General features: G+C 44.2%; 1 protein-coding gene across 5 annotated transcripts in view; it reads left to right on the forward strand.

Moving 5' to 3' along the window:
* The window catches only part of ATXN7L1 (ataxin 7 like 1), a 234,002-nt gene that overhangs the window by 188,480 nt on the left and 18,187 nt on the right, over nt 1-27,335 (forward strand). For 3 of the 5 annotated variants that reach the window (XM_037057053.1, XM_037057051.1, XM_037057052.1), the window contains exons 5-7: nt 6,741-7,024; nt 10,157-10,239; nt 11,077-11,330. In XM_037057053.1, the coding sequence (XP_036912948.1) occupies nt 6,741-7,024; nt 10,157-10,239; nt 11,077-11,330 (621 nt within the window). Of the gene's footprint in view, nt 1-6,740; nt 7,025-10,156; nt 10,240-11,076; nt 11,331-11,541; nt 11,680-27,335 lie in introns of all 5 variants that reach the window. The other 2 variants (XM_037057049.1, XM_037057050.1) reach the window with 1 other exon arrangement.

Here is a 27,335-nt window from a genome sequence, read left to right on the forward strand (position 1 = left end):
CCTCCCCCAGTGGTACAACCCGCAAGGCTAACAGGACAGAAATGTTCTTTTGTAAGAAATGTTTTAATTGATTGATTTTAGAAAGAAAGGGAGGAAGGGGGAGAGAGAGAGATACATTGATTTGTTGTTCCACTTCCTTATTCATTGGGTGATTCTTCTATGTGCTCTGATCACTGGGGATTGAACCTGCAACCTTGGCATGTTGGGACAACATTCTAATCAACTGAGATTCCCGGCCAGAGCCAGGACAGAAATTTCTGATGGTAGTGATGACTTGCACCCCAAATATATATATATATCCCCCAAAGCATCAGGGTCTGTGGGAAGTAGATGACGTGATCCGTTCTTCTCTCCTTTTTTTTTTTCTATTTTCAAATTATAGTTGGCATTGAATATTATATTAGCTTCAGGTGTACAGCATAGGGTTAAATGTTTATATAACTCACAAACACTCTCCCCTTTTTGTTCTAGCTCAAATTTATTTAGGTCCAACTACGTGCCCAGCACTATGCAAGGCACTTCATACGTATTATATCATTGAATCACTTCAAATATCTATTTTTTTAATTTTATTTATTTATCTTTAAAGGGGAAGGGAAGAAGAGAAATATCAATGTATGGTTGCCTCTCGTGAGTCCCCTGCTGGGAACTGGCCTGCAACCCAGGCATGTGCCCTGATTGGGAATCGAACCGCGATCATGTGGTTCACAGGCCTGCGCTCAATCCACTGAGCTACACCAGCCAGGGCTCAAATATCTATTATGATCGTCATTTTACTGATGAAGAGACTGAGACCCAGAGTAGTAAGGTCCCAGGGTAAGCCAGGCAGGGCAGCCACAGATGTCGGTGTGGTTTTGCACTGTATGAAGCTGTCCCACCAAGGGGGCAAGGAAGAGCTGAAAGCAACACTCATCCGCTTGGCCAGCCACCCTTTATCTGATACCCACGGAAGTCATGGACTCACTGAGGCCCTAAAGCTGAGAAGTCAGATGTTTCCCCACCATAATGCATCTGGCAACAGAAAAGGCAGGAGAGGTTCTAGGTTTGCCTCATTTCAAAACCTGCCTTCTGAACCGTTGTCCTAAGCTGTCTTGAAACACCCCTTCGCATTCTATGAATCGCCAGAACAGGGACAGTGCGCAGACCCTCAGTGCAGTCCTGCTTGTCTTCCCTGATTCTATGTACTTGTTTCTGGCCGCTTTTACAATTCATCCAAGTCAGCTTGCTCACTTCTCCCCTGCTCCTAACTGTCTTAGGGAAAGTCCCACATCATTCTTCCCAGCGGCTAATTGCCTCTCCTGCCAGTTGAGGGAGTAGGTCTTAGCCCATTATCCAAGTCCCTGATAAAGACACTTTAACCTCCTTGGCTGGCAATAGGCCCCTGTGAGCTCTGCTGGGTACCCCTCTGGGCTGGCACAAGACTCTACTAACCAATTTTTCCCCTCTGCTGCCAGGGCTCCTCACCCCCAATAGCAGTGTGGTCTGACCACGTATTCCCACTGAGGTGTGCTGTGTGGAGGGGAATCCAGAGCTATGCCAAGACCAGGAGGGACTATGCACAGTGCTTCCTTCCTGACCGCCAGGTCTGACACTTAGCCGCAGAGTGTTATGAGATTAATCTTGCAGATTTTCTGACTTCTGTGTTCTGTGGCTAGGTACCCTGTTTTCTCCATTTTCTCTTTGCTTCAGATGTTTACAAATTGGCTTTCCGAAAGTTTCCCAGTATTTTTCTACATAAAATAGACCATTTATTCACTTGCCGGAATTGATGTCGTGGGTCCCAAGGCTGTTGCACCGTGGCAGGACTTTGCAGCTCTGCCAGTTAGGCGGATTCGTAGTGATTGCCTGACTTCCGGCCTTCAAGAACGCCCCAAGTAGTTCTTCAACTTAAAGAATTTAAATTTGATGGTGAACACACAATACAATGTACAGATGGCATATCATAGAATTGTACACCTGAAACCGGTATAATTTCATTAACCAGTGTCACCCCAATAAATTCAATAAAGTTAAAAATAATTTAAATTTGATATAAATAATGTCCTGATAGCAGTCCCCAAAATGCATCTATGAGACCCACATAGAACTCCTTCTCTGGGAGTCTTTGAAAGGAGGGTGAATCCCTTTTCCTCAGCTTGGCTGCAGTGCTCCCACTGCTTGGAAAGCAAGAGGCTAGGTGAGATGGCCCTCTCAAGGCTCTGCCGGTGAATCAGAGATCCTCAAAATTCTGCACATGGGCTTTTGTCAGAGGAATCAGTGGGAAGAAATCAGACAGCTGAGAACTCTTATCAGACACATAACCCACAGCACAAATACCATATGTCTTCAGGCTCCTGCCTGTCAAATCTATCTTTCCCCTGCGCTGGTAAGTGGAGCAGGGTTGGCAATGATTTCTGCAGGACTCAAGATTTTCTGAACCATTCTCTTAAGGCTTATCTGTTGCTGATAAAAGAATAAATCATGGTCGCCAGAAAAGCAGCTGGCCCAGTGACAATTGGTGGCACCGTAAGATTCTTCACCTCTGCTCTTTTGCAGTCATCACAGGGACAGGGAGGGGAATCTTCTTGGTGCCAAGAGAACCATTTTTCTTAAAGCCTTGGTTCAGAGAGATAAATGCAGACTGTCCAAGCACACAGAAAGAAGACACGGGCAGCCAGAGCAGCGGGAAGAAAACTGGGTAGACATCATGTCCACGTGGCAAGGAGGGTGAGGGAGGGCTGTTCTCTCTGGGCCGTAGGATCCCTTCCCAGGACAGAGACTGGGGTGCGGAGGTAACAAGGAGGTAACTGCTCCCAGTGTATTGGGCGCAGCAGGGGACCAGGCTGCAGCCGGGCTCCCTGAAGGAGTTCATTCCAAGCGAACAAAACAGGCATTATGAAAGCAGCAGGGGAAGAGTGGGGACTCGTCCTTCCCTTTCAGATACTGCTCCTCGAAGAAAGGACAATCGTGAGTTGATAAATGCAGCTAATTGTTACACTTCTGGAGTGTGTAAGTGCATCGCTTAAGACTGAAAGGCAAGGAGCTTGAGGGGCTTTGACCTCAGGGGTAATCACCAGGCTTGCCTGTCACCTAAAGCAAACAGAATAGTAAATTGCTTAGTTAGTCGTCTAGGTGTCACCAGCTACCCACCCCTCCCAGTGCCTAACCTCCACAGGAGGTGTTTGAGTTACTGTGATTAGACACAGAAAAGGGGGAGACATCTGGACTACAAAAGCAGGGGTCAGATTCTCTTGGCTTCTTTCCAAATGGAAAAAAATTAAACTTGTTATTCAGGGTCCACTGTCATCTGAAGGAGCCGTTACCTGCCTACTGGGACAGGGACACTGCCCTGGAGGGGAAAGGTAATGTCGAGGAAGTGAGGAAAGGAACACCAAGAGAAAGCAAGAGACAGCTCTGCGATACTGACTCCCAGACAGCCACACTCCCAGACTCCCTGGAGTATAGACACACGCAGGGACCTGTATGTGGATGAAGCCGGGCCAGGGGCTCTCAGCAGCTCCTTATGTCAGCCAGAGCGCTTTGCGGAAAAAGACTGAACCTCTGAGATTGCTTTTCCACATTGTGTGGCACCATCTTGCAATCATTTCTTCCTTTGTTCATCAGTTGGGGCTGTTGCCACTAGCAGTGGAAAAAGGAGGCTGAACACTCAGACCAGCCAGTGGCTACCGGTAACACTGGGGGCTGAGCCCTGGCTGGTGTGGCTCAGTGGATTGAGTGTGGGCCTGCGGACCAAACAACCGAGGTTCGATTCCCAGTCAGGGCACATGCCTGAGTTGCAGGCCAGTTCCCAGCAGGGGACCCATGAGAAGCAACTATACATTGATATTTCTCCCTCTCTCCTTCCCTTTCCCTCTAAAAATAAACAAATAAAATCTTTAAAAAAAAAAAAAAACCTCTGGGGGCTGAGAGGAGTAAGATCAAACAGGCATGATTTTCACTTGCCCCTCTCTCTCATTTCCCCTGGGGATGTGTTTGACACTTCCCTTCTTTTAACTCTTAACTTCTCAGCTCAAGCCAGAGACAGGCCACCTTACAGGGGAAGCTCAAAACCTTTGGGGGAGAGTAGGGACATCTTAAGGGGGGAAATGCGGACTATACTATGAGCATTTGAGAACCACTTGGCTCAGTTTTAAAATTCATTTCAGTTTATAAAATTGTTCTGGATTATTTTATCCCAGCATCATCCACTGAGCTCATAAGCACTCAGCATGTACCAGGGCATCTCTCACAGGAAGTGGAGGCCTTCCCAGTGCTACGCCGGCTCAGGCAACAAGAGCTAGATCTGGAACGTGAAGTTCCTAACTTCCTCTCCCAAACTCTCTGGCTTCACGAAGCAGTATGTCAGAGAAGACCACTCAGGTGCTAGAGCATCCTCTCACTGGCTGATAGTCCATGGATTCACATCAGCATTTGAAGTTCAACTTCTTTTCTCAAGAAATAAAAGTCGATAGATTAGAACAAGAGTGACTAATCATCAAGAACTTTTTAAGCAGGCTCTTATGTGTTTTTAAAATCAGGGTATTGAAGTAAAATTTAAGTTGTGTGAGTTTTGTAATTTGTGAGAGTATGTTTTAGTTTGCACATTTTTTGAAATTTTTAATTGTGGTAAAATACACATTAAATTTGTCCTCTTAACCATTTTAATGTTCTGCTCAGTTGTGTTAAATACATTCACACTGTCGTGTAGCCAATCTCCAGCACCTTCATCTTGCAGAAGTAAAACTCTGTAGCCACTAAACAGCCCCCTACTCTCCCCTGCCCCCAGCTCTTGGCAGTCATCCTTCTACTTTCTGTCTCTGGGAACCTGGCCACCCCAGGTGCCTCGTACAAATGGAATTGTACAGCATTTGCCTCTTTGTGACGGCTTATTTCACTTAGCATAATGCCTTCAACATTCAGGTATCAGAATATCCTTCCTTTCTTTTCTTTTTTTTTTAGAATTCCCTTCCTTTCTAAGGCTGAATAATCTTCTGTTGTATGTATAGATCTCACTTTGTTTATCCGTTCTCCAGCAGTGGACACTTGGTTGCTTCCATCTTTTGGCCACTGAATAGTGCTGCTATGAACACAGGTGCACAGATATCTCTCCAAAACCCTGACTTCTATCATTTGTGTCCTTTAAAACTGAGTGAAGGGGTGATCCTAGAAGTACATGGTTTATGTTTTTGCATTTGTTACCATTTGAAGAAAATCAGGAATGCGGCACTAATTTCACTAGGTGATATCTTTACAGCTTCTTAGTGTGCTGACTTTTCAAGGGCTCCTCATGCTGTTCTTTGGTAATACGTGAGTGCTTTGCGAATCGCCATTAAATAGAAAGTAGCAGCTCTGTCTCAGTGATTGGGACAGTGATCAAGGGTGAATTGGCAGTGACTCGTTGTTTTGCTGGATACCACTGTTCCCGCTTCCCCTCCCAGGGGACTTGAAGTGCGCACCACCCTTCCCCAGCCGGGAAAGCATGTGGCCCTAGGATGAAGTTGCTGAAGCCCAGCAGCAATCTGCTCTACCACTAAGTGCCCTTCTCACTGGGAGAGACCTATAAATAGCCTCTGTGATCCTGTTTCAAAGTCAGAAAAGAGACTGGGGCGGAGGGGGTGCAGAAATAATTACACGAACAAATGGATCAAAGAAATGATTTGTGGATAAATCCTAGGGAAGGAGAGCCAGCGAGCCATGTGAACAAATAAGATTTCCCCCCTGTCCAAACAGCCTCTTTTCCATTCCCTGCATTGTCTGCAGGCACGTGTACGCCGTGCTCTAGATCACCTGGCATTCAGATACCTAAGTCAGCTCAGCAATGATGGAGGGCTAAAGTATTAGTGCTCTGCCCTCCTGCAAAGAGGAAAGAAAATCTAGTTCAGGAACCAAAGCAAAGCTTACTCATCTTTTAAAACCCAACACAGGGTCCTCCACAGTCCCCCAGAAATAGGGTCCTCCTGCATGAAATGCACTGAAATTAAATGCATAACCATTACAGGAGAAATAGCAGGGAAGTGGCGCTTAGGTGACAGATTCCGAAGAACACACGCTTTTGTGCTCTGTCTTCTTAAAATTCATCCTCTCACCTGCCAGCCTTGAGCATTGCCTATTTACATAACTAGCTGCCTAAAATGGAATATTAGATAATGTTACATGGCAGCTCACTTAATTTGAGCCCATCCCCAGGATGTGAGAGTGATCCAGGAGCCCTCGACAGCATGCCACGTGGCGTGCTGGCCTGCAGCCATGCCTCCATGTGGTGCGGGCCCATCAGCGCGCCCCAGCTAAGCAAATGTCAGGCCTGATCGCCGATCCCCAGGCGGGAGACCAGCCAAGCAGCAGTGGGGAAGGGGTGTGACTCAGCAAGTGGCATGGTGTGGTGCACTCTCGCCAGGTGACAAACAGCATCTCTTCCTGAGCTTCACAGCAGGCTCCGTGTTCTTCCCAAGGTGCTGTCTCGAAGGCAGCTGACAAAAAGGGACTGAGAAGGGGGAGCTGCAGAATCTACGGGGACACTGGGTAAGGGAGGTAATCAGTCAGCTCTGATGCCACCCCTGGCACCGTGCCAGCCTCGCACCCCTTTGTCCTCTCCGAGGCACCACTCCCCCCTCCATCAGAACTGGAGTCATGCTGCTCCCTTACAGGAGGAGTATAAATAAGTGATAAGGAAGTGTTCTGATAGCGGTAATCAGGTATAGCTTCTCAGCAGACTCGATGTATCACAGAAGGCAATTGTGCGTGTTTTTTCATTTATTTTTCAGCGTTCCAGTTCCTGTAGTCAGTTTAGAGAAAATTCCTAACCTGGTGAAGGCAGACGGTGCCCATGTCAAAATGAACTCTGCAACCACTGCTGCAGTCACCGCCTGCTCCACCTCCTTCTCGGCCGTCTCCACCCCACCCTTAATTAAGCCGATCTTGATGTCCAAGTCAGTGCCACCTTCCCCAGAGAAGATCTTAAATGGCAAAGGAATTTTGTCCACCACAATAGACAAGAAACACCAAAATGGCACCAAAAACAACAACAAGCCTTACAGAAGACTTTCAGGTATGTGTCTGTACCCTTCAAGTCTGGCTCATGATTAGACTGAAGTTGAGTCATGTCCCATAACCCAGGAGTGATGTGTTCTTATAATTAAGCAGGTCTGTTTCATTTTAAGAAGGACATGGAATTTACCTACAGGCAGGACACCTACCTAAAAATGCAAGAAGAGCTGGTTCTCCTTTTCCCAGGCCAGATGAGGCTCTGCCCCAGCTCAGTGCTTAGCGGGAATTACCCCGGTGACCCAGAGATCAGCATGCTCTGCACCAACCACAACAGCCTGTGGATTCTGAGGGTCTTATTATCATGCTGACAGGCTGAACTGCCCCTGGGTTTTGTAGAGGCCTTACCACCATGAAGCTGGACAAGCCACAGTGAAATCTCACAGTAGCTCAGAATAGGCGTGGGACAGTCCCCTCAGTGACTGCCCCATAGAAAGACACAGCCTCTGTCCTTTGGCCTGGTTGGTTTCCAGGTTGATTCTGTGGTCTGTGGCTACAACTGCCTCCTCTCGTAACCAGCTGGAATTCCTATGGGAACACTAGGTTAGCGCAGCAGATGAGGAGTTGGGGGGTCTCTCGGGTGCACCCCTTCATTGTCTGAGCGGGCACTGGGGAGGAGCTCGCGGCCAACCTGGAGAGCAGTAGCTGTCCTCTGCCACGTGGAGGCCACTTGCTTGGATTTGTTGTAAAACTACATCTAGCAGTTTCTGCTTTTTTCAAAAGACTCAAATAAGTTTCATAACTTAGTCACACATCGTGGGCATTTATCTGATGATGACAAGGGGAAACATGTGGGACCACCCCATGAGAAGGAAACTAGATTTCCCAGTATGAGCACACTTCTTAAGCACCCCCAAAATTGTGGAGCGTTTTTATTTTCTACTTTGTGTTTCTCTGTACTTCACCTTGTACTTCACTATTTCTACCTTATATCTATAACTTTTTAAAGAAATTACTTTTACAAGTACCTTCGCCCAAAGCATCCAAATGACAAAAGTGTTATACCTGCAAACCTCCTCACATACTATCCACCAACTATCAAGAAATAAGGGTAGAGCCTGGAGTCCTCGCTGCATGAGGGGAGGCCTCACTGTGTGGACGGGAGCCCCGACTCCTGGCTCTTCTCCTGAATAGCAAGTTCAGTTCCGGATGATAGGCCAGGCCGTGCACAGTGTCCAGAGGCAGCGGTCCTAGTGGCAGAAGCATGACCGTGGCTTCTAGCCTGCACCCCAGTCTGAAGTGGTTTGGGGATTTTTTGCTGTTCGTTGGTGCTGCATTTTGTTGGTTGTTTTGTCTCATTGGGTCTTTTGCTTCTATCTCGCTTTCACACTCGGCAGCCAGTGAAACAGCCTGCTCAGCTCCAGGCCAGCATGAGTGCTGGTGTGGATCTGGGCATGGTCCGACTTGGACAGGTGCAAGGGAAAGAGCTCCAAGCCAGGCCGCCCGGGGCCCGGCACCCAGGCCCTGCTTGGAGGGCGGAGAGGGCTCTTAAGAAATAGGCATCTCCAGGTCTAGCCATTTCCTATTCTTACAATTGAAACTTTAAATAAGAAAAAAGAAAATTAAGGGCATGAGGCATTTTGAGAGCCAACCAGAGAATCTGTCTTGGGTATGAAAGTGGTTTTGTTGCACATATTGCCATTACTACCATCACAACCACTCCAGGTCCCTCAAACCTGTTATTGCATTTTTAAAAAGATTTTATTTATTCCGTTTTACAGAGAGGGGAAGGGAAAGAGAAAGAGGGAGAGAAGCATCAATGTGTTGCCTCTTGAGCACCCCCTACTGGTGACCTGGCCGGCACCCCAGGCGTGAGCCCTGTCTGGGAATCGAAGCAGAGACCCTTTGGTTCCCAGGCTGGCACTCAGGCCACTGAGCCATACCAGCCAGGGCCAAACCTTCTTTTAAAAGTAGAACCCATTCATTGAGTACACTCAGAGTTTATTCCACCAACATCAGAGAGTTTTTTAGACTAGGTAACCTCTTTTTAGTTTACAGCCATCCAGGGTTCTTAAGGACACCACCGCATTTATACACACCCCTCACCCACCCGGTAACTGTCTTCCTGAATACCCAGAAGAGCTGCGTCATTCCTGTTTCGAGGGAAGCAGGTGCTTGCTGGATGCCTCCCAGAAGCAGCACAGGCCATGTGAGGGGTGGAACTTTAAGGCCTAGAGGGAGGGCCTTAAGAGATTGCCCTCACTTCCCCTCATTTTCCTGGAGAGGAGAGCATTTTTGTGATCCAGAGGGGACAAAGGATCCAAAATGGGCCTAAAAAGAGCAAGTTCCTTGAAAGCAAAGTGAACATGACCCACCGACAGTCCAGTGGGAAGGCAGACAATGGGGAAGGCCTGGCCTCCTTACAGCCATCCAGGAACACTGCCTGCCTTGCCCCTTCCCATTTGGAGCAACAGGCCCATGCTGGGAGCAGAGCAAGCTGAAGCTATGAGACTGGCAGGCTCTGCCTTCTATGCACCTTCAAGTTCAGATTTGCATAAGGTACACACCCAGGCTTTTCCCCTGCCCCTGCCTGTGACACCTCCAAAATGTCTCTGAATCAGGTAAACAATTTTTCTAGTCAATTTTTCTGGTGAATAAGGTTGTGCTGGGCACTTTGCAAAGCAGGAGAGAGGCAAGGTCACACTGACCTATCCAGGAACAATCTCCCATTTAAATGGCTTCGACTGGTAGGAAGGCAGGGTGGGGCTGGGGAGATGTGATGTACTCTTGGAGCCACCCAGGAAAAAGTGGCCCTTGGGCCTCAGGTGGCACTCCCGGGGTCTGCAGTTATCTGTGCCCAAAGGGCCAGGTATCTGGAGAAGCTTTTCAAGTGAAATCAAGTGTGAGAGCCACATGGCTCCTCCCCTCACCGCCCAGTGCTCCCCCCACCCCATCCACCCCTGTGCCTGTGCCGCATTCCTCATCCCTACTTGGGAACTCTGGGTACAGAGGGGTGTCCCGTTTTCCCCTGAGCGGTTCTTGAAACATTTTAGCAGTCGGTTGGGGAAAACAAAAACAGATTGCCTGACAATGTCTCACTTGTTGGTGCAAATGTGCATTTTTTTAATGTAGTCTTAATGCCAAATCCTATTTAGTCTCCTTTTTTCTTATATTTTTTGTTTGTTTCTTAAACCAGAGAGAGAATTTGACCCAAATAAACACTGTGGAGTATTGGATCCCGAGACAAAGAAACCTTGCACAAGATCCCTCACCTGCAAGGTATTTCTCTTTCCATAAAAAATACTTCCTGCTCTCGCTGGGGCCTTTGTCGAAATGTTTGCATGCCACTCTCTGCACACGGCAGGGTGTGGAACCTAGACATGACCCCCAGCTGTTCTTTGTAAAGGAAATGCTTTCTTCTCTTCCATGGTAGCAGAGTGCCTGCCTCAAACTGGCTGGCTTTTTAAGAAGAGGGAGGAAAAAAAAAAAAGGCATCCCCTGTTACTTGTGAGGCCAGACAGTAAATTGTATTTATAGGCACTCACAGGCGGTTCTAAACCCTGCTACGTTTTAATGTATGCGGGAGCGGCAGCGCGGCGGCAGCGCCCTGAAAGACAGTCCCGCCGTACTCCTGATCGGCCACACTGGGGTGGCCAGGGGGGCAGCTGACCCAAGGCGGCCACCACTGGGTAACCCCCAGCCGCATATTTCATACTGAACTGCTAGTGCGTCTTGGGATTGAGGCTGTGGCCCTGTCTGCTTGGTGGCTCTGGGTATCTGGGCCAAAGCAAGCCTCCCACCTGCACCTGGATTAACTCTAGACTCCTTCACGGTGGCCTTTCATCAGAGAGGTTGTCCTGGGTTCTGCACTGAAGCTCATCGTCCTGTGCCATTTTTTTGGAGGAAGCTTTGGCTTAACGCCAGGAAAGTAGGGCATGGTTGCGTTTGTGTGGTCTCTGCCTCTTCCCAGCCGCAGAACAGGAGCTGTTGCCTTGAAGTTGACTTTTCAAGTACCTCTAAATTCCCATGAATCGCTGCCTCTGAAATGGAGGGCCCAGAGAAGCAGGTTTATGTGCTGATCAAAGAGGCTGTGCTTTTCATCTCTCTTCTTCTTAGACACATTCGCTAAGCCATCGGAGGGCAGTCCCGGGCCGGAAAAAGCAATTTGACCTTCTTCTGGCAGAACACAAAGCCAAGTCCCGGGAAAAAGAAGTTAAAGATAAAGAGCATCTTCTGACTTCAAGGGAAGTACTTCCAAACCAATCCGGGCAGGCACAGGACCTTCTGCCAGGATCTTCAGGAAGCTCTGGGCCAGAACCTAAAGTCGCATCCCCTGCAAAGTCCAGGCCACCTAACTCTGTGCTTCCTAGGTAAGTCTCACCATGGCGATAGGAGCCCAGAGTCCTTGGTCGAGTGACTCTGTCTTGCTGGGTTGTATGTGGTCTGATCACGTGTTAAATGGAAGTCATCATAGTCCTGCCATGTAAGGCGGTTTTGCAGTTTAAATGAGATAATGGGCATAAGGGTCTCAGCCATAGTGTTGAATGTCATTATCATTGTCATCATCATCATTCTTCATAGCAGACCTATTCCGAACAACAGTAAGCTGAAAAGAAAAAGAAATCCTTGGGTGACACATCAGCCACCAGGCAACTTCCTGGCTGCTTGGGATTTCAGATTAGTTGAAGATTCCTGGAGCAGGGAGTGCAGAAAACCTGGGTGAGTGGGTAGTTGGCACCTGTAGGAGCCCATTTGGCACATATTTTGTGAGTTTTTTGCACAACACTCCAATTCCTCAGGTGAAGGGAAAAGTAGCATAACAGAGACTTTTTGTTCTTATATTTCTGCATACCCAGATAGCTGAGCCTCCTGTCTGCGGTTTTATTTGGTTGTCCTGGACAGAAAGGAAAGAACAGAGAAGAGAGTCAGAACCCATTTGGATTAAGAGATTTAAAATCCCCATGTGGGTTTTAATGGGCAGTGGACTGACTGCCACGCTTAGTCACAGACCAATTTCTAGGTAATAGGACAGGGAACTGTTTATTCAGAAACACTTACTGAGCACCCACTCGCCCCATAAGCAAGGTAACTGTGGTAGGTACCCTCTGGCAGAGGTGCAGAGATGAATGAAACTAGGTTCTGCTTTTCAGGAATTCAGAATTTAGAACATGAGATAAGATTCAAATATTTATAATGTCATTGAAAGGAAACGTTAACGTTATAATAGGAGAAGTACAGGTCCTGGTGTTACTGATGGTTTTGAATGCATGCTCTGTGCATCTCACAGGGGCATCTCACATCTAACAGGAGTTGGTTTTTAAAGCAACAGCAGATATTTGGTGGCAGTTGTTACTGATCTACCAGGTTCTTGCCCTCATGCCTTCCACCTTGGAACAAGCCTGACCCAGTGTGGCAGTCGTGGTCCCTCTGTAGGAATGTCCAACCTCAGCTCTGGCATTCTGGGGGAGCAGTTGTGGAATCGCGGCCCACACATGTTTCCATCTTCACCATTGTCGTGTTGTGGTCTTCCATTTCCATGCCGCATTTCTTGCCACCCCTCATTTTGCAAGATTATTTTATATTTACTTCTACTATAATGTGGATGTAAGTGGAGGATATTACCATTGCTTTAGAGTTGAGAAGACAGTTCTGTTCCAAGTTTCTAGGAAAAGCTTCAATTCTGTACAACATGACTTTCAAAATACTTCAGGGTGTAGAACTTTCATACCCACAGAACCTTACATGGTACCCAGTATACAAGCAGACTTGCCTCCACCTAAAGCCAACTCAGCCCTGCTCTCATTACACAGGTACCCAGAGCCTGCTGTCCCCACAACCCTCCAAGGGATCACCTTATATTCCCCAAAGATTCCAAGGAACCCAGTTTGAAAACCCTTTTACTGTATGATTTTTTTTTTACTTTTTTTTTTTTACTGTATGATTTTGACTGATGGAGGCACTTCTCACCCACACAGTGGTACCTGATTAACAGAGAAGCCGGGGACAGCCATTAAAAAATAAAACAGGCAACAGAGCCTTAATAGCTTCTTCTGCCTGTTCCTTTCTGGTTTAGTTTTCAGAGGAATGTTTGTTGATGGAGAAATGCCAGATGTAGGTGTTTTCTTACAGAAGCAGAAAAAAGAGAGCGAGGTTAATCACCAAAAAGGATGTCTCTGAAAGGAAGGGGGGTGCAAAGGAGAGCATCACAAATGTTGCTAACAGTAATTTTTGAGGACGGTTTTCAAAGTTGATATAGACACCGAAAAACTCAGGGTGGACTCTGGTCCGGTGTTGATAGGAAATAGCATTCTCATATAATCAGAGATTAAAAGAGCATGAGTTTCATATTATAATTATATAAAACTGAAAATGTTTATTTTACTTGTATTAATCACATATATCTATGTAATTATAATATCTATATAATAGATATTTCTTTTTTAATATATTTTATTGACTATGCTATTACAGTTGTCCCAATTTTCCCCCTTTGTCCCCCTTCACCCAGCACCCCATTCCCTCCAGCAGTCACCCCCCCTTAGCTCATGACTATGGGTTGTGCATACAACAGTAAGTTCTTTGCCTTCTCCGTTTCTATACTCTTCTTCACACCCCCTGCCTATTTTGTACCTACCAGTTATGCTTCTTAATCCCTGCCCTTTTGCCCCATTTGCCCCTTCCCCCTCCCAGCTGATAACCCTCCCTGTGATTTCCATATCTATGATTGTGTTCTTTTTCTGGTTGTTTGCTTAATTTGTTGTTGTTGTTTTTAGATTCAGTTGTTAATATTTGTGAATTTGTTGCCATTTTAATGTTCATAATTTTGATCTTTTTTAAAAATAAATCCCTTTAACATTTCATGTAACAAGGGCTAGGTGATAATGAACTCCTTCAGCTTTACCTTGTCTAGAAAACACTTTATCTGCCTTTCCATTCTAAACGACAGCTTTGCTGGATAGAATAAGCTAGGATGTACCTTGCTTTTCATCACTTTGAATACTTCTTGCCAGTCCCTTCTTGCCTGCAAAGTTTCTTTTGAGAAATCAGCTGATAGTCTTATGGAATCTCTTTTGTAGGTAACTCTCTGCTTTTCTCTTGCTACTTTTAAGATTCTCTCTTTATCTTTAATCTTTGGCATTTTAATTATGATGTGTTTTAGTGTGGTCCTCTTTGGGCCCAACTTGTTTAGGACTCTGCGCTTCCTGGACTTGTATGTCTATTTCCTTCACCAAATTCTTTCAGTATATTTTCAAATAAGTTTTCAATTTCTTGCTCTTCCTCTTCTCCTTCTGACATCCCTATAATTCACTTGTTGGTACATTTGGAGATGTCCAGAGGGCCCTTATACTATTCTTGTTCTTTTGAATTCTTATTTCTTCTTGCTGTTCTGGTTGAATGCTTGTTTCTTCCTTATGTTCCAAATTGTTGATTTGAATCCTGGCTTCCTCTCCTCCACTGGTGGTTCCCTGTAGATTTTTCTTTACCTTATTTAGTGTAACCTTCATTTCTTCCTTTATGTTGTTGCTATACTCAATGAGTTCTTTGAGCATACTGATCACCCGTGTTTTTGAATTCTGCATCTCATTGGTTGGTTATCTCTGTATCATTTTTTTTTTCTGGAGTTTTGTTCTGTCCTTTTATTTGGGACATGTTTCTTTGTCTCCTTTCTTGGGCATCCTCCCTGTGTGTGGTTCTGCGTATTAGGTAGAGCTGCTTTGACTCCCTGTCTTAGTAACATGGCCTATTGTGGAAAAGGCACCTGTAAATTATATGGGGCAGAACCTTAGGTAATGACCAGGGTGGGGGCAACCCACTTCGCCACTTTGTGGCACTGTGTGCGGGGAGGGCTTGGAGAGGAGACAATGCTGCTGCCTGGCTTCTGGAGGTTTACAAAACACTTGCCCCATTTCCAGTCATTTCACCCACTTCCAGGATGCAACTGACACCCTTCCAGCTGTTGCCCTGGTAGTGAATCCCAGCATGGGTGGGTTTGCACACATTCTAAGTCCATGTGGGCCTTTTACATGGAGTCTCCTAAAAACCTAGCAGTTTTTTCTACCGCCCCAACCCCCACTGGTTTTTACAACCAGAATTTATGGGGATTTATCTTTCCAGCACTGGAACCTTGGGCTGTGCACTCTGGTTGGGGACTGGGATTGCTCACTCCCAAGGTATTTCTCCCAATTTTTATATACCACACGTGATAGAGATCACTGCCGCCTCTCCACCCTGTACTGTGCCTCTACGACCCTGCCCCTCCTACCCATCTGGATGAGTGTGGCTTTTTTAAATCCTTAGTCACCAGAGCTCCATACAGCTCAATATTCTGATGGTTCTGGATGTTATTTGTTTTGAGATCTAGTTGTAATTCTTTCCATGGTTGCCCTAGGAGGTGAAGTGTATCTACCTATGCCTCCATCTTGACCAGAAATCTATGATAGATATTTCAGTTCCATTAATTATCTATAATTGGCAAAAAATAATATTATCACACATGAATAGAATTATAATAGTCCCTTCCTTATCCCTTTTGTTGGAAATATTAATGTGTGTGAATTTATTTCTTTTTTTAAAATATTTTTTATTGATTATGCCATTACAGTTGTCCCATTCCCCCCTTCATTCCCCTCCACCCTGCACACCCCTCCCCCACCATTCCCCCTCTTTTCATTCATGTCCATGTGTCACAAGGTCTTTAGATTGTGTATTTCCCATAGTATTCCTGCCCTCCCCCTGTCTATCTATTTTCTACCTACAATCTATGCTACTTATTCTCTGTATCTTCTCCCCCCTTCTCCTCCTCCCACCTCCCTGTTTCTAACCCTCCATGTGTTCTTCATTTCTATGGTTCCACTCCTGATCTAGCTGTCCTCTTAGTTTGCTTTTGTTTTAGGTGTGGTTGTTAATAACTGTGAGTTTGCTGTCCTTTCACTGTTCATATGTTTTATCTTCCTTTTCTTAGATAAGTCCCTTTAACATTTCATGTAATAAGGGCTTGGTGATGATGAACTCCTTGAATTTGACCTCATCTGAGGAGCACTTTATCTGTCTTTCTATGCTAAATGAAAGCTTTGCTGGATAAAGCAATCTTGGCTGTAGGTTTTTGGATTTCATGACTTAGAATACTTCTTTCCAGCCCCTTCTTGCCTGTAAAGTCTCTTTTGAGAAATCAGCTGACAGTCTGATGGGCACTCCTTTGTAGGTGACTGTCCCCTTATCTCTTGCTGCTTCTAGGATTCTCTCCTTCATTTTAATCTTGGGTAATGTAATTATGATGTGCTTTGGTGTGTTCCTTCTTGGCTCCAACTTCTTTGAGAAGTTGGGACTCTGTGAGCTTCCTGGATTTCCTGGAAGTCTATTTCCTTTGCCAGACTGGGGAAGTTCTCCTTTATTATTTGTTCAAATAAGTTTTCTACTTGTTGCTGTTCCTCTTCCCCTTCTGTTACCCCTATAATTCACATGGAATGTTTCAAGATGTCCTGAAGGTTCCTAAGCCTCTCCTCAATTTTTTGAATTCTTGTTTCTTCCTTCTTTTCTGTTTGGTTGTTTCTTTCTTCCTTCTGGTCCACTCCCTTGATTTGAGTCCCAGTTTCCTTTCCCTTACTATCAGTTTCCTGTGCATTTCCCTTCATTTCAATTAGTTTAGCCTTCATATGTTCCTCTAATTTGTGGCTAAAATCAACCAATTTTGTGAGCATCCTGGTCACCAGTGTTTTGAACTGTGCATCTGAAAGGCTGGCAATTTCTTGGTCACCTAGAATTATAGGCTCTGGAGCTTTGAGCTGTTCTTGAGTCATAATGTTTAGTCTGTTCGCACCTGTTATGTTTGAGGGATGGAGCCTTAGGTGTTCACCAGGGCCTGGCGACCCAGTCGCTGGGTATGTGGGGGCAGGGTCAGAGAGGGGAAAAAATGGCACTTTGCTCTGCTCCGCCCTCCCTCAGATTTCTGTCCCCTCTGTGGCTTCCCACAGGCAAATTGGGCCCCTCTGGTGCTGGTTCCCAGGTGTGTGGGCCCGTGTACTCTCCAGGACCCTGTGGGTTTTTCCAATGAACTCTCTGTGAGCCTGGGAGCCTCTCCCGGCCTCTCAACCCCCGAGAAAGTCTTTCCAGTTGGTGCTTTCAGGCTCTAATTCGCATTGCTGGGGCCCTAGCCTGCGGTATCTGTCTCACTGTTCGCTCCTTTGCTTGGTTTATCTGCGCACGAATGTGTGACCGCAGTCAGCCAGCCACCCTGTGCCCTCACTGGGTCCACCCGTCACCACCCCACGCCTGGGATCCACCAACTGCCTCCACCTCCGCTCCTGGGTCGATCGGACGGAAAGGTCTTTCCAGCCCGACCCCGCTCCACCGCTGACTCTGCCCCTCTTACCGGTCTGGCTGAGTGGTTCGTTGTTGTTGGACTTCCCTGCAGTTCAATTTTCACTGTTTTGGCTGCATCTTTGTTTCTAAAACTTCGCTGTCTTTAAATTTATTTGTGGGAGGGGGCACAGTGTTTCCACCTATGCCTCCATCTTGGCCGGAAGCCCTAATGTGTGTGAATTTATTTCTTACATGTTATTTTGATCACCTTGAAAATACTTCAGCTTTCATATTTTTGAATTGCAACCCACTCTTGTCAAGGGTTCCTAAAAAGGACCTTGAGTCTAGAATTGGAAGAGTTAAAGTTAGAGAACACAGGTCAGAACAGAATTGAAAGTGTGCATCGCAATTCTGTGTTTACTAACTAGATGAGCTTGGTCATGTTTCCTAGTCTCTGTAGCCTCAACTTGCTCATCTATAAAATGGAGGTAAAAAGAATTTAGTGAGATAAAGTACCAAGCTCATAATAAGCACTGAACTAATGGTAGCTGTTAGTAGTAGTGGTATTCAGTGGGAAAGCATGTGAGTAAATAGACCTTGATAGTCCCTGATTTCCATTTGCCCATCTTCTTGCCTCCTGTCCCCCAACCCAGGGGCCTTTAAATAACATACATATGTACTCTGTTTCTTTGCTCCTGACTCTAAGGGAACACATTACTTGTCCCAAAGTACCCAAGGACTATGGACGACCAGGCCAGCCATACTGTCCAGACCCTGTTGGAAAGAGAGAGAAGGAGGTAGAGTTTCAAGCTGGTCTCTGACAAACTGGGCTTGGACCTCTGGGAGGGAGAGGAAAGATTGGCTGTGGAAGCCAGGTCTGACCAGATCTGGGCACATTCCTCTTTGTCTTGAGAGTGCTCACACATCTAATCTTAAAGTATAAAATGGCAAAATCCATTGAGTTTTAGACTGACAAGGGACAGTGAGGAGAGAGACAGAAGGTCCTAGATACCTGAAAAAGACTAGAGATGTGTACGGAATAAAAGCAGCTTCAGTTTTAAATAATTAGGAGAGTGTTATTGCTAAATTGTAAGCCGTTTCTCTCCTCAGCTTATATTTGTTCCTGTGCTTTTTCTACATTCTTTTCTCAATATGGGGAGGCTTTGAAGTCTGATTTTCACTTCTTATTAGCTTTGCAAGCCACTTCCTCATCTAAGAAATGTACATAATAGCCCTGGCTGGTGTAGCTCAGTGGACTGAGCACGGGCCTGTGAACCACACAATTGCAGTTCAATTCCCAGTCAGGGCACATGCCTGGGTTGCAGGCCAGGTCCCAGCAGGGAACTCATGACAGGCAACCATACATTGGTATTTCTCTCCTTCTCTCCTTCCCTTCCTCTCTAAAGATAAATAAAGAAAATCTTTAAAAAAAAGAAATGTACATAATAGTTAAATGCACAAAGGCAATGGGTAACTTGGATGAGAAAGTGTAGGTAACATGCCTAGCACATGGTAAGAACTCAATTAAGGTCAATTGCCTTGTTCTCTCTTCTCCAAAGTACTCAGACAGACTGATGCTCATGTTTCCACAAAGTGGCGGGCATGGAGACTTTCTTTATGTTTCTCTGAGTGAAAACGAACCGGCATTGTTATCACATACATTGTCTTTAGACCAAACTGGTAAATGAAGAGGGGAGGGATGATGTAGTGTCGAGGGAGAATAGGTGGATGGCGGCTTAACAAACTTGAGTGACTTTTTCCACACTTTCTCATTACTAGTTGTCTGTTTCCCCATCGATTCTCACCAAGCCCTAGTTTCTCCTGAGAACAGCTGGTTCCAGTGAACTCCTCCCCTCCAGTTTCCACCCTAGAGTGCAGTGATCAGAGATGGAAGGTCTTGTAAGCATCTACCGTACTGTCATCGTCAGGAGGGTGCATGCATCCTGAATGAAACAAGCCTCCGGAGAGATAGATTGGGATCACTGCCTCTTCCATGTGTCTCTGTGCACGTATGCATACCATCATGCAGTCATGTGTCTGCCTTTGCCCTCTGAGCTGATTTTGTTCTAGGACACAGAGGTTCCATGTTCATCTTTATTCTCTGGCAACTAAAACTTGCTATTGGGTGTTTCAACCTTTTTTGTTTGTTTGTTTGTTTGTTTGTTTGTAGTAAGGAAAGGTTTATTGATCAAGAAGGTGCCAACTGAGAAGTTGGGAGCCCTAGTGGTACTTCAACTTCATCTTAAGAAAGCACAGAGTTCAGTCTTCTTTTATGCCAAGGGAAGGGGAGATGGGAGTGGCGAGAGGTGATTGACTACCTCAGACATCTGGGTGCTGCCAGTCAGGGTCTGAAGAAGATTGTGCTGGTTGCTGGGAGTCTGGTCTCAGTTGCAAGGTTCCTGTAAATCTTTGATAAACAACCCTCAAGCCACAAGCAGAATTCCTCTTAATGATTAGCATTATATTGGCAAGTCTAAGTGGAAGCTGTTAGCCTGAAGGCCATGGGAACAACTCAGGCTTGGAGTTGGAGAGGTCAAGCATTTCACTCTGTCACATTTACCCCCTTTTTTTGTCATTTATTCCTCAGTACTGAGGGAAATAGGGCAACCAGGTCCAGGTTCAGTTAAGAGGGAATATTAGCTTCCAAGGTGGAGTCAGATCCGCCTGCCCATTGTGCCCCATTTATCCAGCTTGTACAATCTCACATGCCCACCTCTTCTGTGATGAGCCCCAACCTCAGAAGGAGCATTTCGAGGGTTCAATTTAGACAAAGAATAAAGAGTAACTTTTATTATTATGCCCCCAAGACCCAAACCATGAGTTGTCCACTGCACAGACACTTCCCTGTTCAGCTAACAAGTAACATAAAACAATCCCGTTGTTTAAAGACCCACATGTCAAGGCCTGTGCAGTGGTCTGAGTCATAGAGCTGGGGCAGTAGAACAGGCTGAACAGCTGACTAATACGGGTTAAATTCTCTAAGATATAGTTAGCGCCAGCTGCTCAGGTAAGCCATCTGTGAGGCTTACACCACATTAGTCACTGAGATTGTTTAAGCATGAACTATTGTGGCAATTTCTTTGAAATTTATATTATATAAAACTGAAACTAAAGATAATGGACAGCACTAGAATCTAATATCCACAAAGGTATATTATAGTTCCTATTGAAACATAATTTTCCCTATAGTCACCCCCACTTTTACCAAAGATATCCAAATGGAGACCAATTTATCTGCAAAATAAATCTAATCTCAGTAAACTTGTCCTGATTATTTGTATAATTATTAAATAATAATTAACCACATGGGACCCTTTAAATCTGCTTTGCTGCAATTTTCCTCAGGAATCTTTAGATTGAACTTTAAAAAAAAGATTTTATTTATTTATTTTTAGAGAGAGGTGAAGGAGGGAGAAAGAGAGGGAGAGAAACATCAGTGTGAGAGATCAGCCACCTCTCATACACGCTCCCACCGGGGATGGAACCCACAACACAGACATGTGCCCTTACCAGGAATGGAACCAGCAACCTTTCACTTCACCCAACCAACTAGATGACACAGTTGGACGACACCCAACCCACGGAGCCACACCAGTCAGGGCTCAGATTGAACTTTAGATAGCCACTCAAAACTGAGAAGCCAAGCCATATACTTACCATCAAATTTTGATTACAATACCTACACATTTGGGTGGATCCTCCTCTCTTCTCAAGGTCCCCAACACATCCTGAGGGTCTTTCCTTGCATCTTCCAGGAAGCAACCTTTATTTCTCAGCAGCCTGGAACGTCTGCTGTGAACCATGCAAACTAGATACCAGACTGTTTTCCCAAAGGGGCTTTATTGGCTTCCAAAGTCAATCTTTTTTTTTAAATTCTTATTCAAGTATAGTTTTCTGTTTTATATTCCCTGCCCTGCCCTCCCCAGTACTCCCCACCTCCCTCCCATTTCCTCCCCCCACCTTAATTATTGTCCATGTGTCCTTTATACTATTCATGTGAGTCCCTCCCCTTTTCCCCTATGATTCTCTCCCCTCCAAAGTCAATCTTAATTCCTCAGAGTCTTCTGGTCCAAGTCTGCACATGTCTCTTTCAAACGTGACATTCCATTCAAAGCCTTGATAATAAAACCAGTCTAATAGATTCTTATTTAACTTACATTGCCATGAAAATAGAAATACTCACTCATTATTGATTCTGCAGGGATCAAGTAGTGAAAAAAATAAATATTTCAATTCTGCTTACAGATGTATAATTTACCAAATTGCTAAGTCATAGGTAAACAAGGTTCCTTTTATCTGAAAAACAAAAAGATTAAAAAATCAGCAATGTCAAACAAAAAGTCATAAAAACTGTAACCATTCCATCAGTTCATTCAGTCCTATGTAATTAAATTTGCTGTGTTGAATCCAGTTTTTCTATTAGTTCTCTAGACTTTGCCTGATAATTCCAAGAAGTTTGCACGTCTGTCAAGACTCGTGATTTGCTCAGTAAAGTGGATATCTGATCACTAGAGATTGTGGAAGGCATGTTCTAAGGGGGAAATGATGCGTGCACTGGCTCACAGTGTCCACGGCATCATGGATGAGACATGAGACAAATTCACACGGACTACCGAGTCCTCTGGAGGAAAAGGGATGGCACAGCTACTCCCTCAAGGGGGAGTGCCTCGGAGCAGCCTGACCACCCTCTCAAGGGGAGAGAGAGCGTGTTGACCTTTACCTAGACAGGGTTTTATTGATTTTTTTGCACAGGAATTCAGGTACAACTTATTAATCATTGTCAGGCAGTAAACAGTAGATAGTATACAAAGAACCTTTAGGGCTTCTCCTAAGTCAGGGTCTGTCAGCTAAAAGGCTACAGAACTTTGGGAACATAAACTTTTTTCTGCTTGGGCCTTTTTCATTTAACTAAAAACATTCTCAGCAAAGCAGGCTTCACAGGATTGAGGAATTTTTTCTCATCCAGATCGCCATTCCCAGCACAAGGCTGCACCACCCTCTGTCATTGTTTTCAGGCTTAAGTCAGGCAGAAGAAGCAGATAGCCGAAGAATTCTCGGAGACGTCTCACAGACAGACTGAGGAGTCAGGCTTTGTCAAAGCCGGGGGGCGAGGGTCCCTCACCCCTTTTCTCCATAGCCCCCCAAGTCCTTCCCTGGGGCCTCCACGTGATCATGCCTGTCTTAGGTCCTTCCCCCCTTAGGGAATCTTACCCATCATTGGCTAACTGATCAAGCATTGGAGGCCAGTTATGGAAAAAGGAGCAGAAGCGGCGCTCCTGCCAGGGAAGATAAACTTTGTCTCCTTAGTGGCTTATGGTCCAAAGGTCGCTCACTCAGACTTAGCCATTGGGGGTTTCAGCTCCTGAAACCAAGCAGGGCAGTCCTCAACAGGGAAACACAGTTTCTGACAGTTTCTTTGCCATTGTGAGGGCTTCAGTCTGTGACAGGAGAAAGCCTCAACTTACCCAGAAGGCATACACACAAAAACAAGAACATATTGATCACCCAAACCAAGTGGCAGTTGGATGAAGTCCAGCTTAAATAAACTATAGTGGATGAGGAATGCAAAAACTCAAAAAATACCAAGGAGCCAGGTTACCCAGGGGGCCATCTTGGGTTTCCCGTAGCCCCAATTATTCGTTCGATTTACATCCATTGTTTACCGACCTTAATGACTCTGATTCAGGAACACACTGTTGCCATGTTATAAAAACATCAGGATGGCAAAAGTCTGGCAGTGGGTCATTTTTTTGTGGAAATAGGATGGGCTTGATTCACTGGAGCCACAATCTGATGCTCGGGGTCAGTCGTTTTAATGTGTTCCTCAATTTTTCTTATAAATATTTTATTTATTTATCTTTAGAAGGGAAGGGAAGGAGAGAAATATCAATGTATGGTTGCCTCTCGTGAGTCCCCTGCTGGGAACTGGCCCGCAACCCAGGCATGTGCCCTGACTGGGAATCGAACCGAGATTGCGTGGTTCGCAGGCCTGTGCTCAGTCCACTGAGCTACACCAGCCAGGGTTTAATGTGTTCCTCAATTTTGATGACAGACATCTTATTTCAGGACATCTCAGATCCCCAGCAACATATTTTTGGAACATTTATAATATATACTTATAAAAATACAACATAAAGAAGACTCACTGTTATTTGACAGTGCTTTTTATATATTTTCTCCTCATCAAAATAAACTTAATTACACCTGGCTGGTGTAGCTCAGTGGATTGAGCACGGGCCTGCGAACCACATGATCGCGGTTCAATTCCCAGTCAGGGCACATATCTGGGTTGCAGGCCAGTTCCCTGCAGGCCAACTCCCAGCAGGGGATGCACAAAAGGCAACCATACATTGATATTTCTCTCCTTCTCTCCTTCCCTTCCCCTCTAAAGATAAATAAATAAAATATTTAAAAAAAATAAAAAAAAAACTTAATTAGTTTAACATCTCTCCTTGTAAAGAGAGAAAACAAATTTTGGGGGGGTCTTTCATAGGCCCTCTGGAACATCTCAGGTGTTCCCAGGTCAAGACTCTATTTATAATTTAAATTTTGGAAGTTTGTCAAAATATATCAGGAGATTTTAGACATCTGACTACATAGGATCATGTCATTATGAAGCAATATGCAATTATCCATCTAATCAAAGTGATAATAGAAAATTTCAAACACAAATACAGAAGTATAAGTTGGTCTGAAGGTTGTGGGTTATTGATAAGCTGATTAAAAAATACAGAAGTTTACATAATTATTAACAAAACAGTTCTTGGTATTGATGAGGTGCCATTTTCTTAAGTAATTAAGGACCTGGTTAAAACAACATAAAACACAGAAAACTATTTTGATGAACACAGAATCTTTGTTTTCTAGGCAGAAGATTTTTTTCCAGTATCAGTAGCAGACCAATAGTCCAAGAAACTTTGTCTTCAGTAGAGAGAGAAGATCACACTATAATTTTGCATCAGCTTACTTTTTATGTTTAAATTTCTTTTTTAAACAAATTTATATAGGCATATAGTTCAAATACTGCCTAGTACTGAAAGACATAGAATGGAAAACAGTACTTCCTGCTATCCTGGGACTCTTCCTACCCTCTCTGTTTAGAGCACCTGTTTTCCTGGATCACAGTGCCTTCCTTCCTCCCTGTTGGTTTGCTTCTTTATTTTGAAGGAGTATCTCCTCCATTGGCTCCTGGGGAAAAGGTGCACAGGAGGTCAGTTTTTAGAATCCTTGCACGCTTAAATGTTTTTTTCCTACCCTCACACTTAATTGATCACCTTTCTTAGCAAATAACTGGATTGAAATCATTTCAATTTGGAGTAATATTTGGATATTACTACAGAATTTGGAGTAATATTTCCATTCACTTCTCATATTAAAAGGTTTTTGTTGAAAAGTTTAATATCATTCAAATTCACACTTCTTTTCAATGACCAGTTTTTGTCTCTGAAGACATGCTTTAAATATCAAAGGGACTACTCTTAATATAGGTATTTTTTTTCATGTATTGTATTGCATACTCAGTAGATTCTCTCAATCTGAAAACACTTGTTTCCGGGATATTTCCCCGTCTTTACATCCCAGAAAATTTTCTCTACACTGTTGTCTTAATTCTCTTTCTTCATCTCATATTGGTTGGATGTCGGACGTTTTACTCTGATCTTTTCATTGTCTTAACATCTTTTCTCCTGTTAATTCTCTTAATCTCATATTCCACTTCCTCAAAGATTTTATTTTCTAAAATACTTTCTTGACCTTCAAAACTATATATATTAAATAATCAATTTATGATTCACTTAATAAATTTTTAGGATCTGCTCTTTATTTGATTGCTCCTTATAATGTCCTATGAAATGCAATCATTTTGCAGAGGTAGTACATTTCTAATATCTTTGGAAATAGGTTTTTTCCTTCCTTATCTTAATTTCCCACAAGTTTCTTTCATGCACATGTTTTCAAGTTTGATTGAACAATCTCATGGTGGAGATGTTCCAAGAATTTTTTGGTGATCCCTAACCATTCATATTTAGAAGAGAGATTCTAACAGGCTGATTGGAAGCCCATGTGTGGGAAAATAAAACCAAAAGGTCATCAGGTCACCAATCAGCCTTTGTTGGAGGATTCTCATAGGCGAGATCTGGGGGCCTTTCTCTGGAGTCATTCAGTTTCTCAAGGGAAGAATCCTGCCCAGTGATGCGTCTAGCCATGGGCATTCTGAGAGTGCAAACTAAGGATCTGACTAGGGACAGCCCACAGTCACTCTATGTCCAGCCCTGTCCCTCCCTTCTGATCTCTGCTAAGCCTGGTGTCCAGTCTCTCCAGTTCAGTTTCTCTAGAAAATAAACCTTTGTTCTCTTGTTGGAGAGCTGATGGAGAGGGAGGGTGGTCCTGGTAGATACTGAGTCACCTGGCTGTCTGATGTAGTGTTGATGACTACCCTATATTAAGACTTTAAACTCTCCCACTGTGTTTAGCTGTCACATCTGCCATGACTTTTGCATCTCTGGGTAGCTCCTGGTGCCCTCCTTCTCAGAGGTTCTGTGGTAAGTCACCTCCTGTCCCATTAATTAACATTCTCCAGCCAGATTCTGTCATCTAAAAATACGCTAAATCTCTTCTTCACACTTACCTCAGTTGGGGTTCTTCAGATGCAAAACCTGGTCATTTTTTTTCAATCTCAGTTTATATTTAATATTATTTTGTATTCATTTCAGGTATACAGCCTAGTGGTTAGAAAATCAAATGCTTTACCAAGTGCTCCCCCCAATATTTTAAATACTCACCTGGCACTGTACATAGTTATTACAATATCATTGACTATATTACCTGTGCTGTACTTTACATCCCTGTGACTATTTTGTTACTACCAATTTGTGCTTTTTAATTCCTTCACCTTTTTCACTTAGACCCCCAACCCCCTTCCTCTGACCATAAGTCTAATCTCTGTATCCGAGTCTGTTTCTGTTTTGTTTGTTCATTTATTTTACTCTCCAGATTCCATATATAAGTGAAATCATATGGTATTTGTCTTTCTCTGTCTCACTTACTTCACTTAGCATAATACCCTCTAGGTCCATCCCTACCATCACAAATGGTAAGATTTCATTCCTTTTTATGGCTAATATTCCATTTTATATTTACATCACAACTTTTTCATCTACTTGTCTATTGATGGGCTCTTGGGTTGTTTCCATCGCTAGGCTATTGAAATAATGCTGCAGTGAACATAAGGGTGCATATACTCTTTCAAATTAGTGTTTTGGGACTCTTGGGTTATATACCCAGAATTAGAATCTCTGGGTCATAAGGCAGTTCCCTTTTAATTTTTTGAGGTAACTCCATATTGCTTTCCACAGTGGTTGTACCAATCTGCATTCCCACCAACAGTGCTAAAGGGTTCCCCTTTCCATATCCTCGCCAACACTTGTTTTTGGATTATTGATGATAGCCATTCTGACAAGTGTGAGGTGGTATTTCATTCTGGTTTTATTTTGCATTTTTCTGATGATTAGTCACATTAAGCATCTTTTCATATGTTTATTAGCCATCTGTATGTCTTCTTTGGAAAAATAATTATTTAGGTCCTCTGCTCATTTTTTAATTGGATTGTTTGTTTTAATGTTGAGTTGTACAAATTTTTTATATTAGCCCATTATCAGATGTATCATTGGTGAATATGTTCTCCCTTTCAGTGGCTTGTCTTTTCATTTCGTTGTTGGTTTCCTTACTTGGTTTGCAAAAACTTTTTAGCTTGATGTATCCCCATTTGTTTATGTGCAGAAAACCTAGTCTTAATACGTGCTGAAATAATTAGCAAATTTCTAATCAACTGAGACAGGAAGTCTGGAGGTGAAAGGGCATCTGTCCCCAGAGATCAGAAATTGGCTCTGCTTCTCTGCCCTTTTTTTCATTTCATTTCTTCTGTCTTCAAAATCTATAACAAGATGGTTGTAGCACTTTCTGGCACATCCAGATAAAACAAGGTCTAGTGAAGGTGGAAACCACTTTTTTCTTGTGTCTCTTTTTAAAGGTGAGAAAAATCTTTGCAAAAAGCCCTCCCCAAAGAACACATTTTCTTT

Source organism: Sturnira hondurensis, unplaced genomic scaffold (genome assembly GCF_014824575.4).
Source record: "Sturnira hondurensis isolate 20B ecotype Veracruz unplaced genomic scaffold, ASM1482457v3 Scaffold0009314, whole genome shotgun sequence".
In the NCBI taxonomy this organism is placed as follows: Eukaryota; Metazoa; Chordata; class Mammalia; order Chiroptera; family Phyllostomidae; genus Sturnira; species Sturnira hondurensis.